Source organism: Furipterus horrens, unplaced genomic scaffold (genome assembly GCF_987537825.1).
Source record: "Furipterus horrens unplaced genomic scaffold, mFurHor1.1.pri manual_scaffold_3, whole genome shotgun sequence".
NCBI lineage: Eukaryota > Metazoa > Chordata > Mammalia > Chiroptera > Furipteridae > Furipterus > Furipterus horrens.
The window spans coordinates 186,956,747-186,976,328 of record NW_028327173.1 but is presented as its reverse complement, the minus strand read 5'-3'; the positions used below and the strand labels follow the sequence as shown (position 1 = coordinate 186,976,328).

Genomic DNA, 19,582 nt, shown 5'->3' with positions numbered 1-19,582 from the left:
CATGAGGTATGGAGGACATTGTTGCAGTCATCTTTGGAAAATGCAATCTGCTGCAATCCTCTTCCATGGCTTTTTTTTCCCTATGCCCTACTTCACGGTAGCACTCTCCATAGTTTGATAACACATTTTCCCACGAAAACCTTAGCCATACTTAATGGCTTTAACTCTCATCCACACTTTGGTGGCTCCTCAGTCAACATCTGATCTAGAATATGTACTGAAAACTTCACTTGAATTTGAGATGCTTCAAATTCAACAAGTCCAAAATAGTCCTTCCTTCCTCCTAACTGAATCTGCTTTATTTTCTGTACTCTCCCATGTGATTTGTGGCACCATCTAATTTCTGAAGTCATCCAAGTGCTGATGACTTCAGAAATTAGGACTTCCACCAGCCTTTGAGCACACATATGTCCAACTCCAAGGCCTGTGCTATTTCATTGTCTCTACTACCTTTCCTAGTCCCCAAAGTTGATGCCTCATACCTCCTAGGCATTACAAAAACATACCAGGAACCTCAGAAGTCAAAGGTGTGAGAGCCTATTAAAAGGAACCATCAATTCAAGAAGTCATCTTGGAGAGACCTTCTTCCAATGAATGTCAAGTGTCAAATCACCTAAGTGATCAGCACAGAAGAGTTATTGAATGGTCTCACCTTAAGTGCATGTGCTATCAGGAGCACTATCATGCAGATAAGTTACACAGACGTGAACAAGAAATGGATTCTACCAACAAGTGGGTTCACATATATATACCTAACAAGGGACAATCTACATTGAGGCAGCTGATTTCACTGCCTTGATGGCAGAGGTGGGCCACAGTTCCACAAAGGTACATTTCTAGTAAGGTTTAATTTATTACATAAGTGTCTCGGTCAGAACTGTTGCAAATCAGTCTCTGTTGCAAATGACAGAAAATAAAGTCAAACCGATTTAAGCCCAAAAGGAGTATATCAGCTATTTATTAATATATTAACAAACCACTCCAAAATTTAGTGGCTTAAAATAACGATTTATGATTCTGTAGGTTGATTGAATGGTTCTCCCGCTGGTTTCACCTGGGCTCATTCACGCAGCTGCATTAGGCTAGAAGTCAGTCCCCAAGTTGACCTCATGGACATGCTGGGCAAAGGGTGCTAGCAGTTGGCTGGGGCACCTCGGTTCTCCTGTACATGGCCCCGCATCCTTCAGCAGACTGATTTTCTTACATGGTGGCCTCAGGGCAGAGGTCTAAGAGGGTGAAGGCAGAAGCTGCAAGGCCCCTTGAGGTCCAGTCTCCAAAATTCATACAATGTTGCTCCCACCACATTCTATGAGTCAAAGCAAGTCACCAGCCAGCCCAGATTCAAGAGGTGGGGAAACAGACTCCGCCACTTAATGGAAGGACCCACAAAGACACTGTGGCCATATTTAGTGTATCACAGGAAGTTGAAATGGGAGATGCAAGGGAGCTTTGAGCATAGCTGCACCCAAATGCTCAAAATGTATCATCAGAAACCTGCCTCGAATTTCCTCTTTCAGCTTGTTTTGCTCTGCTGGCTTTATTTCCGGGCAAGCTTTTCATTCATAGTGACCAAGTGACCACCAACCACTACAGGCCTACATCCTCACAATGTACCAACCCCAGAACTTCTCTTTCCCAATAGTTTCAACAAAATTCCCAGAATTGAATTCATTGGCTCAGCATGGGTCACATGGCCATCCCTGACTGGAAGAGAGCACATACTGATTGAGCAAGCCCCGGTTACACACTTACTCTGCAGCTGGGAGATGGAATCAGTCCACTGAAGCTATGGGGACTACAAATAAGGGAGGCATTTCCCCAAAAGAAAGTAAAAATTCTGGGGAAGGGACTGGTCAAGAAGCATGTATGAATGACCCATGGACATGGACAACAGGGTGGGGACTGACTGTGGGAGTGGGGGGCGGGCTGGGCGGAGGAGGGAAAATGGGGACAACTGTAATAGAATAACAACAAAATATATTTTTAAAAAAGAAAGTAGAGGTTCTATTACCAGAAAAGAGAAAAAAGGTACTAGGTGGACCAAAACAACAGATGTTTACTGTAACAGGCTTCTCAAGATGACGGCAGGGCAAACAGCCACCACAGAATGCACTGAAATTCTCCCTCCCAATGCATTATACGGCTCCCCAGCTGACAAGTCCCAGTTTCCCAATGAGGTGGTATGTGCACTATTGAATAGCTTATTGTGAATATGAAAAACAAAGACATAGGACAAAGCCTTTGGCAACAGCACTTGCACAATACTTCCATCTGGCAAAAGATGTTCTTTCATGGACATTTGTCATATTGCTCCTAAAGATGCCCTATCCTAATAAAAATCAGAATACTCTTTGTCTTTTCATTTAGTGGGTTTTCTGGATCAGAAGCAAACACAATTTCCTCCTTGCCTCTCACAGCCCTATTAAAGGCCAACTCATAAACAAACAAACAAACAAACAAACAAAGGAATGAATCAAAAAGCCCCTCGGTAACTAGAATTGTTCTCAGGCCCAACGCCTCAGGTACAGGATGCAAAGATGGTCACTGAAACAATCCAACCAGTCCCTCTCTTTGGAACCTCTTGGACTTCAATGTCCTAACTCACTTTGAAACATTTTTCATCTTCCCGGACATCTCCAGAGTATGGGACAAGGGGCTGAGAAAAGAAATCTTCATTTTAATTTCATCTCACAGAATAGCTGTTGCACGTGGCCCTTAAGACTTGATCTTCCATGAAATTAGACATAATTGTTTTAGATCTGCAGCTGCCCAGCTAAGATTCTTAATTTCATGTCAGTGCAGGAGTGGCTCCAACCCAAAAGCAAGATGCTCCACCACCCTCGAGCATGAACATAACATCTGGGGGAGGAGAGGCCAGGGACATCAAGAGGCTCTCTTCCTTCCAAGGGAGGTTGTCTTGACATATGTGAATAGCTACTGGCAAAAGCAAATGGAATTTGCATTCAATTATGATCATTTAAGTAACAGATTACATAAGCCATAGATCCCAGGCCTTGCCTGAAATTTTGTTCCTTTCTACGATGTCAGCCTCAAAAAGTCTCAAACTACAGTGTGCATGAGAATCACCTACAGAGCTTTTTATAAATGCAGATTCCTGGACCCTGTAGCATCTCAAGTGAGCTACATACTAGACTTTAGGAAATACACTCTTGAAAAACACAAGTCCACAGGATATAACAAGATTCTTAAGTGTTGGTTCTCAGCTCCTCAGAGAAGATGCCAATTTTAGTGTCTAACTGTAGTGAAGAAGCCAGTAATGATGTCCAGCTGCAGGCTGGCATGACTAAAGGCTCCATGCGCTGGACCAGCCCAATCAGCCATGGTGAGTGTCGGAATGGACAAGCAATCTATACTGTGATGCACAACTCACTTTCTTTAGCACTGGGGAACACCTGCTTTTTCATAATTAATAAAACCACCTTAAATGTCAGTGGTCTTCATACACCAATTAAAAATATTTAGGAGGAAAAAAAGCAGATGTGGTGGGCACAAACCACCTTATCTGGAAATACCCCTCTAGAAAGTCATGCTAACAGCAAGAGGTTTTGATCCTGGAATGTTCTAAAAGCAGCTTGGATCATGTGTGGGCCCACGCACAGACCCTGCTGTGACTGGCTTTCCAACTCCAAATAAGAGAAGGTTTGGCATGGAGTGAGAAGAAAAGGAGCATTTGAAAAACCAGGCACTGCTCCTCCAGCTCCATGGAACTGCCTGGGGACCAGATCTGGGAACATACTGGGAAACCACCGCCTGACCCCCAAACCCAGAAGCAATGAGGAGGACATGTCGGTAGGGCCTTCGGGTTACCTCCTAATGGCCAAACTGCTGCTCACAATCAGAGAAAAAAGGAAAAGTTATCTGGCTTACTCGAGCTTCCTTCAAATGCTCAACTCAAGAAAACAACCTGTCATCCCAGGAAAAGAGAAAATGAAAGAAGACTTCAGGAAGGAGAGGGTATGCAGTGCCTGGAGAAGGCGCAGCCACATGGCATGGGGAGAAATCACATCAAAGTACATCTTTCCTCCATTGATTCCAGTTAAGGGGGTCCCCCTGATCTATAGCAGGTTGGGGAATGGGAGGGATCTGATTTATTGCACAAAAATTAGTTTCATTTTAAGCCAAAGAAAATAGAACCACAGATTAGAAACCTTCCACATAATGAGGGAAAACTAAGTGAAACAAAGCAATTTTGAGTTCTCATGTGAATCGCCCATAGTTTATTATGTCATCTGCTATTTTTACGAAGAGTGAACATTAACTGAGCATCCTGCCATTATTTCATTTAAGCTCCACAATGACTCAGTGAGGTAAATGATACCTTCAATTTACAGATGAGAGAATAGAAGCTTAGACCTCGGTTAATTTGCCCAAGAATACATAGCTAGAAAGCGGCAGAGCTAGGACTTAATCCTAGGTCCCTTTGGCCCCAAACCACTAAATACACTGCCTTCTGGGTGGGCAAGAAAGCAGGCATGTAGTCAAATGGTAACAAATCAAAGTTCTTCCATCACACAGCAATGAGGGAGGAGGTGCATTTCATAATCAAGGTAGATACAGCTTTAAGAAAAGGTATAATAGATGGAGTTTAGGCTGTGGGCCCAGTCTTTTTTCTCAGTCTCTACCTTGAGGGGAGAAGAAAGGTTAATAACACCTAACCAGGAGAGGGCACAGGACCCTCAAAGCCAAAGTGAAAATGAAACAGATGGACACCTTGTCCTCTGTTCAGACCCTGACTTCAGATGGCCTGGGGCAGTGCACTATGAATTTGCTCCAAGGTGTTCTGAAGTCACTGCCAGAAATGCATGAAGAAAGTATCCACAGAGGGATGGTCCTAGACACTGTCAGACACTCGTCAACAAATACAAAGGGATTTCATTTCAACCATCAACTGGGGTATTGACTTTAAAAGGCCTCTCAAGAATACATTGTGCCAATCATGAAACATGCCCCTTGTGCTCCAGACCCTTGGCCATGTGACTCTGTGTGCATCTGCGCTGATTGCATTGCTATTAATGAACAGTAAGTCTTAATGTCAAGATCCACCTCCACTTCTTCAAACTATATCTCTGGCTACTTGTTTTGGTTCCAACCACTTTAAATAGGTTAATTAGCCAAAGGCAACTCAGAAATCCTTTACTAAAATTCAAGTTATTTCTTCCCCTTGGCTAGACTTGTGCAATTTCCCCCAAGATCTCCAGGGCATCTGTGAGTAGAAAAGTCATGGACAGAGCAATTGAGATGCAAATTCTCGTTCTGACTCTAGCTCTAAAGTATGGCTTGTAGGCTACGTGGACTTGGACGATACCTACCCATGTGTAAAAGGAAGGCGTTCTGAGATTTCTTCCAACTGTGGGTCTATATAGTCATGTTCTCCTCATCTTCTGTAACCATCTTTATTGGCCTATTTGTCCTACTCTGTAAGTCTTCAAACTCCTCCTACATTCCTTTTTGTTATCAGCTCCTGATCTTAGAATGTCTATGCTGGTAGTCACAATGGAGGTTAGTTAGTCTTCCTTCAATAGATGAAGGAACTGGCTTATTTCACTTAGCATATGCTCAGTCAGTGAAAGACAAATACCATGTGATCTCACCTATAAGACCAATCTAATGAACAAAATAGAAACACAGGCATGGAAACATGGAACAGACTGACAGTGACCAGAGGGGAGAGGGGAGAGGTATAATGGTGTAAAGAAGGGGAAAGGACTAGTTAAAGAGCATGTATGAATGACCCACGGACATGGCCAATGGTCTGGGATTGCAGGGTGGGACAGGTGGAGGAGGGCAAAGGGGGTGGAAATTGGGACAACTGTCACAGAATAACAATTTAAGAATATTTAAAAAGAGATGAAGGAACTGATCACACAGTCACAGATCTCCGTTGCTGGGCTCTGACCATCAGTGTCCAGCGCACCTCTCACCACCCATCCCACTCACCACCCTGCTGGTCTACCACAGCTATAGATCCCAGTGTGAACACTGGGCCTGTTGCCTCAACATTGCTCCCATTCTCCCACCCTGTACAGCCATGTGGTCAGGAGGAAGGGGGGGAATCATCTGACCCTGGGCTCCAGAAATGGGTGTCCTATCACCTTCCCTGCCAGAGTGAATGGTCTATGGAATCTAGACCTGAGTCACTCACAGCATGGCACTCTCCTGGCCAAAGGGGTTGGTTAGAAGAATGGGCATTTGGCCCTAACTGGTGTGGCTCAGTGGATTGAGCACTGGCCTGCAATCCAAAAGGTCACCTGTTCAATTCCCAGTCAGGGCACATGTGCGGTTATGGGCCAGGTCCCCAGCTGGGGTGTGTGAGAGGCAACTTATTGATGTTTCTTTCACACATGGATGTTTTTCTCCCTCCCTTTCCTCCCTCCCTTCCTCTCTCTCTCAAAAAATAAATAAATAAAATCTTTATATATACATATATATATATATATATATTTTTTTTTTTTAAAGAAGAATGGGCATTTGATTCAATTTAGATCAATAAGCTAAGAGCCAAATTTTCTGAGAGCATGTAGGGAAAAGGCTACTGGAAGCCAGTTCTCTCTTCCCTCTTCTAGAAAGTGTGATATTTAGATATGAAGCTTGGAACCACTGCAGCGATTCCATCACCCTGAAAACCTAGGCTTCTGGTTAAACGAACACCACAAAAGGCAGTAGGGAGATACATCCATTCACTGAGTGCTTTGATGACACCATGAAGCTACTAAATCAAACCAATCCTGAAACCCACCTTGTATCTGTATCTTCTGCTATTACTTGAGTCAATGAGTAAGCCAGTTCAAAATTTCTTATCTGTTCCTTACAATGTACATTCCCAAGTGATGTATACCTGCCAAAGATCACACACACAAAGCTGGTCTACAATTACACTTTAAAGGCTGCCTGATTAACACTGGAGTAAAACCAGCTCCCTCATGCTTTTATTGCTGGCACCCAAAATCCAGGAGACTCCCCTTCTTTGGCCACCAAACAAGAACTCAGGCGGAGCTTCTCTCTCACAACTCTGCAGTCACACACAGCTCCCCAACCCAGAGGGGAACGATGGCACCTAAGCCCGCTTCTCTGTACCCCTCCATGGTAAGTGGAAAGATGGCAATGCAACATAAAAGTTGGAAGCCTTTTTCGGTCTATTTGTTTAAAAATCAGTGACAACTCCTAACAAATGAATAGATCCCAAAGTGATCATCACTGGGTGCTGATATCACCGATGCTAGGTGCCTCCTGATGGAAGTATATACCAACTCCCATGAAATATACTTGCCAAAAATATATTAAATCCATATCTGATCAAGCCTCCAGATCTATCACTTTACAAGAACTATAAAGGATGCAGGAACGTGTCACATGACACTACAGGAAGGCAACCAGCAAAATCTAGTGTGGAAAACCCTAGCACAACCTGTTTGTGCAACAAAGAAATTACAAAGTAAAAAGGAGGTGGAGGGAAACTCATAGATTAAAAGAGATTTAAGATATAGATAAGTCAATACATGGACCTTATTTGGATCTTGATTCAAATGAATAGAAAAGCATATTTGAGAGGTAATTAGGGAGATTTGAATGTTGATTGAATTATATTATATGAAGGAATGAATTACTGTTAATATTCTTTTTTTTAATGATTAATTACTGTTAATATTCTTTAGTTGTGATATGGTATCAAGGTTAGAGTTTTTTAAGTCTTTACCTTTACTGGCTGGTTTGGCTCAGTGGATTGAGCGTCAGCCTGCGAGCTAAGTGTCGCTGGTTCGATCTTCCAGTCAGGGCACATCAGAGAAGGAAAACTCTGACTCCAAAAAACCTCCGCTGCCTTGCGGCATACCTCTTCAGGGGAAAGGCTAAGGGAGTAAACCCCGACAGAAAATCCGGAGCCGGAGTCCCTAAGGCGGTTTGACGTTGTAGTCAACACCGGCAACTCCTGTGGCGCACCTGAAGCCAAGCTGTATTGACTCCGTCTTTCCCTTGGACCCTTCAGCTGCGAAGAGAGGGGGGGTCTGCTGCATGGGCAACAGCAGACCCTCCATATCACCCTGCCCAGGCTCTGTAGCTTCAGCTTCACTGGAGAGGACACTCCAGCGTCATCGCAAGATGTCGATTCAACACGGGAGGAGACAGATACCGTGTCACTCCCGAGTCGGACTGCACAGCCATTCTCGGCGGTGCAGATAGACTCTTACGAAGCTACACCATCGTCTCTCGAGACGGACGGCTGCCGACGAATATATATATATGGAAATATTTACAGATGATAAAATACAATGTTTGGATTTGCTTCAAAATAATCTAAGTGAAAAACTAGGGGGATGGGTAGAAGAAATGAGATTGGCCTGAAGTTGTTCATTGTTGAAATTGGGTGAGTGTTCCATGGAATTCATTACACCGTTCTCTTTTTTGTGTATATTTGAAATTTTTCATAATAAAGAAAAGGGGTTTGCTTTTTTTTTAATGAAAGGACCCAAAGGTGAAAGCGTCCAAATTATTATAATTTCTATAATCTTAGAAGAGAAAGACCTTTTTCATCCTGACTCCAAAGACAGATTAGCTACATAAAGGTATAAAATTTAGAAGATTAAAACAATTGTCTTTTCATAATGAAAGGCATTTTCCAAACATAACAGAAAAACAAATTAATATCCTTAGTATTAAAAAAATTAACTGGCCCTGGCCGGGTGGCTCAGTTGGTTGGAGCGTTTTCCCACTCACCAAAAGGTTGTGGGTTCAATTCCCAGTCAGGGTGTATATGGGAGGCAACCGATCAATGGTTCTCTCTCACACCGATGTTTCTCTCTTTCTCTATCTTCTTCTCTCTCTAAAAAAATCAATAAAAATATCCTCTTGTAGGGAGTTAAATAATAATAATTAAAAAATAAAAATAAAATTCTTCTAAGTCAGGCAGTCAGGTAGGAAAAAGAAAAAAAACTACCGTGCCTGGCACACCTTCCTCCAAAGAAGCCCTTTTTTTCCTCTAATGTGAGACATTGAAAAATTAATCCCTGCCTTTTGTCATCTAGTGGTTATGGATTGAATGATGTCCTTTAACCCTGTTGCCAAATCTGTTGCCCCCAGAATACAACAAGGATGCCAGCCTGTTAAACCAAGCATACAATTGTCCGGGGACAGCCAACCGACCTGGAGTCTGCACGACCCTCCCCCATGTAGGAAGGCCACCCTCCCCTCCACACCCCACTCTTATTAGGGATTTCTGGACCCAAGGGTAGGTAGGACGACAACCATGTCCAGCTTGAAGCAGCTAGAGGAGCTCGAGACCTTCGCGCACTGTCCTTTATAAGATTATAAAGGGTCTTAAGTCTGAGAGGGGGGGATTGTTATTTTTTATTGTTAAAAATAATAATTATTTATTTTATTTTATTTTATTTTTTAAAGAATAATACAGGAAAGGGTGAAGCCAGAGAACTTGTATGTACGACTCATGGGCATGGACTGGGGGATGGGGGTGGGATTGCTGGGGGAGGGGTGGTGCTGGGCAGAGGGGAGTAAAGCGGAAATAATTGGAAATGTTGTAACAATATAATCTATAAAATATACTTCAAAAAAAGAAAGAGAGAAAAACTACCACCCTTATTTTTTAAATTAACAAAATATCTGTCCAGATGATTCCTAAGAGAAAATGAACTAATTAATGTAGGATTCCCAGATACAATACAGGATACCCAATTAAGTTACCTTTCACATAAATAACAAAAAATTTCAGCTAATAACAAATAATTTATTTTGGGGGCCATACTTATACCAGAACATTATATTTCGCTTATCTAAATTCAATTTTACGCAATTTACATCATTTTACATTAGATCATTCAAAATTTACATTATTCAGTGACATTCAGATTTACCCAATTTATAATTTAGGCAAGACTACATTAAGATTTTTATTTGCCATCTCTGACAACGCTAACTAATGGCCAATAAATTTGAGAAAGTAATAGACCTCATCCCTTATCATCCAGGGAAAGCAAGTTCAGTGAGGAGAGCCTAAAGAAGCCAGGGCAGCAGAGAGGGGCACCGGAGCTATAAGGCAGAGGCAGGAAAGGCAACCGCACCCCACCCGCACCTGGCCCTGAGCTGGTCCTGGAAGCCTAGCCTCAGGGCCTCAGAAGGGCAGGATGGTGGTGGCCAGCACTTGCAGCAAAGGTCACAAATGTGGCTGAACTTGCCTGAGCAGGTTCTTCAGGGAAAAGGGAAGGGGAGAGGAAGATCATAATCAGCGGCATGGAGCAGAGGCCTCCTTACAGAGGCATCACTTTTATCATTTGTTCTTAAAACTTTGTTGTGATCCATCCAAATGAAAGTTTATTTTTTATGGAAAACTCTATGATGTAGTATGTAATACATATAAAAAGAAAATTTTAAATCCATGTACTCACCTCCCATTTTGTTTAAAAACATAAAACATTACCAACCAGCATGTTTCTCTCCTCCCTACCCTCACAACTCTGAGCTTCAGAGTTATCATTGCCCTTAATCTTCCCACACATTTTCACATATGTATGCACCTCTAAACAATATACGGTTTTGCATGCTTTCAATCTTTAAATAGCAGCATAATGTATATTTTTTTCCATAACTTGTCTTTTTTCATTCCATACTTGGATTATGAAATTGATTCGTAATAAGTATAGCTTTACCTTAGTTATTTTCAGTGCTGAGCAGTAGTCCATTATTTGGATATACCATAATTTATATTTCTAGTCTCCTGTTGATGGGCATTTAGCTGGTTTCTAATTTTTTACTATTATCAAAAATTGCTGCTGTGAAGGTCCTTAAAAGTGTCTCTTGGTATATATTTTAGTGTGTTTCTCTAGGGTGTATACTAGAGTGGAATTACAAGGTCAAAGAGTGTGTGCAACTTCAACTGTAATTCCACAAAGTGATCATACTAATTTATATTCCCACCAGCAGCAATAAATACAATTCTTTACAGCTATGTCCTGCTGAGGTAAATTGAAAACTCTCTTTTAAAGCAGACTGAGTTCAAAGTATGCTGAAACTGAGTAGAAGGCCTGGTACAAACAGTTACTAACCCTAAAAATCAGCCCAACACGAGCACAGGCCACCTGTATCAGATGTAGACTGAATCCAGGGTGACTTGGAGATCAGGCTGGATTGAGACAGGTTTCGAGCTTTTTCAAAAAAAAGAAAAATCATGCATGTTTTCATCTTTATTGCTTCCCTCTAAAATTAAACGGTGTTCACTGTAAACAAAATTTTTTTAACATTTACTAAGACTCATCTCATAGAAACAGAACATCCCCATGATAACCAACATTAACAACATGGCATATCACCCACCCGATTTTTGTTTTCTTTCTATACAACAACCAACTTTTTCTCTTCTTTCTTTCCTTCTTTTTTATTTTTTTGCACAGAGGGGACCACATATTCTGGTTTGCATTTTACTTCTTTTTACTGTTCAATATTTCTTTACAAGAAAAGAAACAATCTGCATTTATTGCAAATTCTATTATTCAATAAACATTTACTAAGCACCTGTTCTTCGGCAGGATGGAGTCTATAAAGGAAATTAAACAACTCTACCATTAAGAGACTCCCACTCTAAAAGGAAAGAAACTAATAGATACAGGTCATAATAATGACCCCCTGTTTATCAAGCACCTTCTATGAGCCAGGAAGTATATAAGACCTTTAATGAGTGGGGGTCGGAGGGCAGAATAATGGCCCCCCAGTGATGTCCAGGTCCTAATCCTAATACTGCTTTATCTGGCAAGGAGAAATTAAGGTGGCTGGTGGAGTTAAGGTTGCTAATCAGACTCAAATAAGGAGACCAGTCTGGGTTCATGCAGTGGGCCCAATGTAATCCATCACATGGGTCCTTAAATGGGGACAAGAGAAGCAAAAGAGTCAGGACCATGATGCAGCATGAAAAAGCATGGACCAGCTACTGCTGGCTTTGAAGGTGAAAAGGGGGCTATGAGCCCAGGAATGCAGTCAGTTTCTAGAAACTGGAAAAGGGAAGAAGACAGATTCTCCCCTAGAGCTTCCAGAAAGGAACACAGCTCCACTGATTATTTAACCCATTGAGACTTGTTCATTAAAAACTCTCCTTTAATGTGTGTTGTTTAAGCCACTAAGTTTGTGGTATTTGTTACAAGAGGAATAGGAATAAGAAACTAAGACACCCCACCTCATTCTTCCCACCCTCTGGAACGTAGATGCTATGACCTTCATTGGACAAATGGGGGGACCAAGGACCCAAAAGGTTCAATTACTAGCCCAGGCTCACAGTGGCAGAGCCAGACTCACGTTGGGTCTGTGTACCTCCAAAGCCTGTGCTGAGGGTGCCTCACTACCCTCCTTCCTCTAGGCAGCTGGATTACAGGGCCGATGGGGGTGCACACTACTCTAGGAGTAAGCAAAGCACAGGAGGATGAACTCTGCCTGCAGTGAGGGCTGTCTGGAGCCATTTGAGCCTCTCAAAGGAGGGGCAGAATTTTGACAGAGATAGGGAGGGAAGAGAGATCAGGAAATGCAACATGGCTCAGCGCCACCAAAATCTGGCGCGCATGGGGATATCCAGTGGGAAGTAAGCCTGGGCACACTGGTCAGGGATCAGTCCTGTCCAGTGAGATAGCCCCTAACCACGTGTGGCTATTAACACTTCATTTCCAATTAATCAAAATCAAATTACATTAAGACTTCAGTTCCTCAGTTGTACTAACCTTATTTTAAACTTCAATAGCCACACGCATCTAATATTGGACAGTGCAGATACAGAACAGTTCCATCCTGGCAAAAAGTTGTATTCAGTGGCACTGTGTACCTGGAGGAGTGATTCATGTCCTTTCAAAACACTCTTCACCTCATCCTATTACTTACTATGTGCTTTGTGTCCTCTCCTCAGGGGCTTTGCAGAATTTTTTCAAGAATAAATGTACAATAAACATCCACAAAAACAAATATTTAATACTCCCAGCAGTGTCCTAGAGATATTTATCTATTAAAAAAAAAAAAACAACATCCCAGGAAGTGGATCTAGTTTTTCTCCTCTGTCAATATTTTTTTTAAAAAACCATTTCACTCTTACAGATATGTAGTTATAGTTATCAGGTTGATACTGGAGTGTAAAACGGGTTTTAAGGGGAAGGGCATGTCACTCACATTTGTAGAGTATTTGTCAGGTTTCAAAGCCCCTGACACATTATCTCATGGAACCTTGTTCACTCCTGGTCCTCGCTGGTGGTGGGAGGGGCTGAGATGCCAGCTCTCATGAGTAGCCTTTTCTGCTTTGTAGAGGCTGCCCCACACTGGCTCCAATAAAAGGAGGCAGAAACCCACCCAGGGAACATCTGGGAAGTACACAGAGCTCCTCACCTATCAAGTTTAGTTGTATGCCAAGGGTAAGATTAATTGTGATCTAGCCATTCGGTTGAATGATGTCAGTTGCAAAGGGAAATCCAATTAATTGGGATAATGACCAATGTTGCTCTGGGGACTTCATGGGGCTGTTGGAAGCGTTCATGGAGATCCAATCCTCTTACCCCCTGGTAACTCAGGATTCGTGCAGAGCACATATGTACAATGCTAACCCTGTTTGGCAGGCCTCACAAGCAGGTCCGATCGATTTCTCATCCGCAACTCAACCCTTGTCCTCTCCCAAACGGCTCTGCAGTGACAAATGCTGAAGGAGGGGGCCCTCCCCACATGGACATCCCCCACCACCACCAGCAATGCCAGGAACTTGGCTGCTTAAACAATAGATCTCTATGTGGTCGGGAGAGAAAGGGTGCCCTGTACCTGCTATGCAGGACCATGCCTCCTCCCCCAGCCTCTGCAAAGGGGGGTGAGGAGGAGGTCGGAATGAAGACAGGCATCAAACCAGAAATACGCCTCCCCTACCCCCACTGGCAAATAAGGCTTCTGACCCAGGCCTCAGCTAGTGAACTTTTCTACTCTGCAGGGCTGGGTGCTCAGATGTCCAGGGCTGATTCCACTGAGCAAGGGAGAGGGAAGATTGTCCGCTGCCAACTCAGCTTTACATGAGCCTTTTGGCCAGCTGGTGTAGATATTTATGCCAGGGCCTGGGTCTGGTTGGGGTCTAACTGGCCAAGAATTGAAACAAAGCCAATAATCACTCACCGAGGTGGTATTTTAGGTAGGGCCACATGCACATCTGGAAAGGGGGTGGAGGGAGCAGGCAGCAAGAAAGGAGTCCTTACTTAGGGAGTTTTTGTTTGACCCGAAGTGCCAAAAAAATTAATTAATCATAAGTTTTGGTTCATGACACACTCAACACTGGTACCTGGAGGGCCCACTTTTATTTTTATTTAATCAGCTATTAGATCTTTACTAATGGACAAATACCTTCAAACTCATTCTCTCCCCCACAGAAAGAGGTAAAGTACTGATGGTCAGGTACACCCCAGTCAACCCCCCTGCCTCATCCTAACTTCCCTCTGAATACTGTGTCCCTCGTTACCTTGATTTCTTTTTATATAGTTTTATTGCAGCTATGTGTATTCCTAAACTTGTTTTTCTTTAATTTTAGCTGCTTGTAAGAGCCATTGTGCTGCATCTTTCGGTGCAGTTCTTTTCCTTAAGGTCATGGTACCAAGATTCGTCCATATTTTTGCATGTCACTGTTGTTCACTTGTTTTGACTGAGTTTAATTCTTCACTGTGTGAGCACATCACAGTTTATTCGTCTGTCCTCCAACTGATGGGCCTTTGGACTTTTTCCAGGCTCTTGTTATTGTAAACATATTTGCACAGGCCTCCTTCTGGATGCGAGTTTCTCTTAGGCATATACACCTAGGAGTAGAATAACTGGGCCATAGAAATGTGCATGTTCAATTTTCAGAGATAATGAGACAATATCAAAGTGTTTTCCATTTGACTGCATTCCTTCGAGTTTCTGAGATGATTGCTTCTTCCTCCTGTCTTCCTCAATTTTTTTTCCTTTAAATCTCACCTGTCAGCTCTATCAAAATGTTTAAACCAAGTTCTTGACCTAACACCTGAGTAGCATCTCAGATAAATTCTCCATGTGGAAAAGAAGGCTTCTTGTCAGGCACACAGAATAAAAGAGACATCTGTGTAGACACAAGGACCCACCCTGGTCCTAACATGAGGCAGGCTAGTCAAATGGAAGGGAATTGTCTAGAAGCTGCTTCACATTCGGCAAATGCAAGGTGAAAAAAAAAAAAAAAGAAGAAAAGGTTTAGGGTGGAGTTAAGCCTGTTTCTCATCCAACTCTGCTTGCTCTCCTCCCCCAAACATCTCATAACCACCACCATACACTTATTTTTAAACAAAGAACAAAAGCCTAAAAATGAGAAAAGAAATCATTTGTAAGTAACCAATTTCAGGTTCAAATGAGAGCAGAGGGTCCAAATTGGAAATCACTGTACAGTCCAATTCATTGCAATAAATATTTACAGAATGCTTTGCAGTGTGACCAATAAGATCTCTATTCTGCCCTCAAGGGTTTTCAAGCTTGTTCATTTAACAAGACAGGATCATGCATGAAGTGCCGAAGGGGCCAGTTAGTGCTAAAAAGATGCAGATGCTGGCCTGATTTCAAGATGCTCACTGTAGAAGGATTAGCAAAAGTTAGAACACAAGTGCTCCAGATACAGAAGTTGGTAGAGGTGAGCAGGACTAATTCTAACCAATAGGAAAGTTCTTAGAGAAGCTGGAGCTATGTTTTGCAGGATGAACCAAGTAAGCAACAAGAGAGAGGACAAATAAAGAATAGGCATAAAACAAAAAATCAAATGTCTTACTCAGACTTCTGGACCTTCCCATTTTCTCCTACTTCTCAAACTCCTTAAACCTATTTCTTGCATCCAGTCCTGCTAAAACCCCTAGAAAGTCATACCTGTGGATCACTAAACATGCATGATTGGCATTTATTTGCTCATTCACCCAATATCACAAAGTCAATCCCTTGTGCTGAGTTCTGGGGATACCCTGACAGACAAGGTGGGCACAATTCCGGCTCCCACCCAGTTTCCGGCTTTCAAGGCCAGACAGAGGATTAGACAAAGACAGGCTTGGCCTGACCATCAGCCAGACTCCATCGGCCCAGGAGAGGCCCTCCCCCACCCCAACCTCCTCCTGAAACATTTTCAGTAAATTGTACAGGATTAAAGAAATGGCTGTCTCCTTGGTAATCAAAAGGATCCTGACCGCATCCCAGGTAGCCATGCTGCTCGGAGCTGAGGGACCAAAACCTCAGGTGCTTCCTACATAATAGCCTCCAATCTGATACTTGATCACTGCTGGTTTCCAGAGTCAAACAAATGTCAGGAATTTTATGAAGGCAGGAAGCAAATAAGGGGGCAAGGATTGGGGTCTAGGCCTCAGGGGAGCTCAATTAGTGAGCCAGATAAAGTTAAACCAAAAGGGCATGCTCTCGGTTTCCTAGAAAGCCAGCTGGAAAAGATGACAATCCTTAAGCTTCTGTCACTCAAAGATTAACAGAAGAGACCCAGGGATGCCCAAGGGAATACTGCAACAAGCCAGATGTTTCTGCTCCTCCTATGACACTGCCACAATTCAGAGGCCACCAAGAAGCCACATAAGAGAACTGTAGTCTTTTGGAATAGATGGAAACTCCAAAGACATCATCCTTTAGTGATACAGACATCCAAAAATGTTATTAACACTTTCTTACAGACTTGCCTGATGCATCTGGGTTCAGTATTTTCTCATCGAGCTATCTTTTCCTTTAGCAGCAACAGCATCCCTAGTTCAGTGCACACTCCTCACATCTGCTTGGTGGCGTGGCGAGCACATAACCTGTAAAGCCATATATGCTGTGATTTGGCTCCCAGAGCTACATATGCACCACGAGGGTTTCAGGCAAGCCCTTTAGCCTCCCTGGGTTTCATTTGCAAAATGTTCTCATAAGCATAAGTGATCCTAGAATCATTGATACCTAGCCCAAGTGTTCATAAATGGTAGTCTTATTGTTACCCATAAATGCACTCAGGTAACCGCATCCTCAAGAGAGCAGCTTCCGCTGGGTACATTCTAAACATACACACATGTGTGTGTGTGCGTCATGTGAGGGGGGAATGCATCTGGGACACACACACACACACCTATTTCCAGTCCCTGTTTATGTTTTATCACTTCTATCAAATTAAAAACTAAAGAAGCTGGAGGGAAATCTAACCAATGCCCTTATTTTCCCCTGAAGCCCCTAGTTTTCCCCTAAAAGTTGCTTCCTCCAATTTCAGGAGTCAGGGAAGGAGAGCCATATGGCTTGAGACACTAGACATGCCCAGCAGCAAACGAGCCCCCCACCATTTGTCTCCAGGCCTCTCGTGTGGGCGGGCATCCAGATTTCAGGCGGGGTGCTCTGGTCTGCATCTCTGTCTCGACTGTTCCTAATTATTGGAGGGAACGCCATGGCTCTCCTGACCTCAGAGTTTAAGAGCTGCGAGTCCTAATATCAAACCAAGCAGCTTCATTTAAAAGGCATCCTCAATTGCATCCATAAAAGTCACTCCCGGAGCCCTTACTCGCCCCAGCTTTGGGAATGCCTGCTGTCGAGGATTTATGACACGCCCTGGATCTAATCTGCGGCACTTTAACTGCTGCTGTTGCACATCTGGTCATAAAAGCAAAGGCCAGCCCAACACGGGGACAAACACTTTTCTTTCCTAAGTGGCTGCAAATCTGATCTCACAGTGATAGCTGGGCTCGGATGTAATCAGCCAGCATCTGGCCAGTCATTAAAGCTCGTCAAACTTTGCAAGGCTTTTGCTCCCCACACGACAGCTATAAAGACGATTCTCATAAGAGCTATGAAGAAAGAACCTGCAATCTGAACAGGTGGTAATGAGGGGTAGGCCCAAGGTATCCAAGAAAGCATACTTTGGTTAAGGAGTCAACCTTGTTTTTACAAAGATCCTAGCTATTTCATGGACTCCCATGATGCAGGTTGAGGCAAGCAGCTACCATGAGAGGCGACTGCCCTGACATAAGCTAATTCTTGGTCAGAGATTGTCTGATTAAATGAACAACAAAGTGGTTTAATAGTAGTACAATTATAAGACAGTGGAATTCTCCATTAGACCAATTTTGGGAAGCAATAATCTAGACTAGAAATGGACACAATGTTGTCAGTTTCAGGAGAGTTTACAATGCCACGGACAGTCTGTCTTGTGCACAGAATTGGCACATTTTGTATCTTTCAGAAACTCCAATCGGACCAAGGTTCAACAAGTAGTCCAAGCTCCCAGCCCAGAACCCAGGGGGAGAGACCCTTGCACTCTGAGCAGCTCTGTTCCACCACCTCGCTACAGCCCTCCACCTCTAGCCTCCTCCAGGGCTGTGCCCAGCAGGAGGGAGCATTAAAATTATCTGCTGTGGGTTTTACGAGCAGCGATCGCTTTTTAAAATAACAACAACACAAGATCCTTGTGTGGCTCTCTCGGGTAACTTAAAACTCTGGAGGCAGAGCTGCCCCCCGCCGCCTGCCAAGAACACCAGCGCTCCGAGAGCGGGCGCAGTGTGAGACCACGGGGCAGCTCTACTTGAGTGAAGAGCGAGCCTCTTGGACGCAGGAGGCACTTCTAAGGGTCTTGGAGAAAAATGCCCTGGGAGAAGAGATTGAGAAAGAAAACCCCCTGTGACAGCTCAGGGTTTTGGGGAGAGGAAGGGTTAGCAGAGTTGGTGCTGCAAGAAAGGATTGGGGGTGGAGGACAGACAATGGGAGAAATTTTATTTCAGCAACTTCACCAAGAAGCCTACAGGAGACTGGGTAATATGTGTGTTGGGGTGTTATGGGGGACACACAAGGTCTGACACCTTCCTCCCCCCCTTCCCTCAGTCCCCAAGGATGAGTGAGGGCTAGCGACCTTGGTCTCCCTCCGCAGGTGGGGGCGCGGCTGGGGGCGCACTTACCCGGGGGCCCGTGGTGCGGTGGCCGCCAGCCGCAGACAGCTGCACCAACACGAGCAGCAAGTGGGGTGTGAGCAGGCGGGCGCAGCGCGTGGGCAGCATGGTGCCAGCGGGCTGCGGGCCGGGGTCGCGGGCTCAGCCGGGCGCACCGCAGCGCCTGCCTTGCTGCCTTCCTTCCCTCGGGGGCCCTGGCAGCGGAGATGCAGCGCGGGACGGCGGAGGCTGCGGGCAGAGCGCACGGTCATGAACCGGGAAGGAGGGAGCTGGAGTGCGAGCGTGTGCTCCGCGCGCGCAGCAGTCAGCTCGGCTGGGCCGGGTCCCGGCGGCAGCAGGTTGGACGCCAGAGCCCGGGCCATGGGAATTCCCGTTATAAACCCCTGAGAGGAGCGGGGCGGAGCCCGTCCTGATTGACGGATCGAGAGACCCGTAGCAGCCGCCCCTCTGGCAGGTGAAAGCCAATGGGAGAGAGAAAAGAGGGGCGGCTCGCGGTCAACCCCACAGAGGAGAGACACCGGTTACTCAGCCGAGTGGGCCCGGGGAGAAATGGGGATCAAGAGGAACTTCCTGTCCACTCTTCTGCTTGAAGAAGCCTGAGAGCTGCAGCAGCCTTAACCGTCCAAAATGCCTACCCAGCTCATTACAATGCCTTAAGCATGTATAGGTTT

The 19,582-nt window shown here is 44.2% G+C and overlaps 1 protein-coding gene across 5 annotated transcripts in view; it reads right to left on the bottom strand.

The window, feature by feature from the left end:
• SMOC1 (SPARC related modular calcium binding 1) overlaps positions 1–19,255 on the bottom strand; it is a 135,518-nt gene extending 116,263 nt beyond the window's left edge. For all 5 annotated transcript variants that reach the window (XM_090271056.1, XM_090271057.1, XM_090271059.1 and 2 more), the window contains exon 1: positions 18,921–19,255. In XM_090271056.1, coding sequence (XP_090127182.1) covers positions 18,921–19,019 — 99 coding nt within the window. In that variant the 5' untranslated portion in view covers positions 19,020–19,255. The remainder of the gene's footprint in view (positions 1–18,920) is intronic.
• Positions 19,256–19,582: the final 327 nt, after the last annotated feature.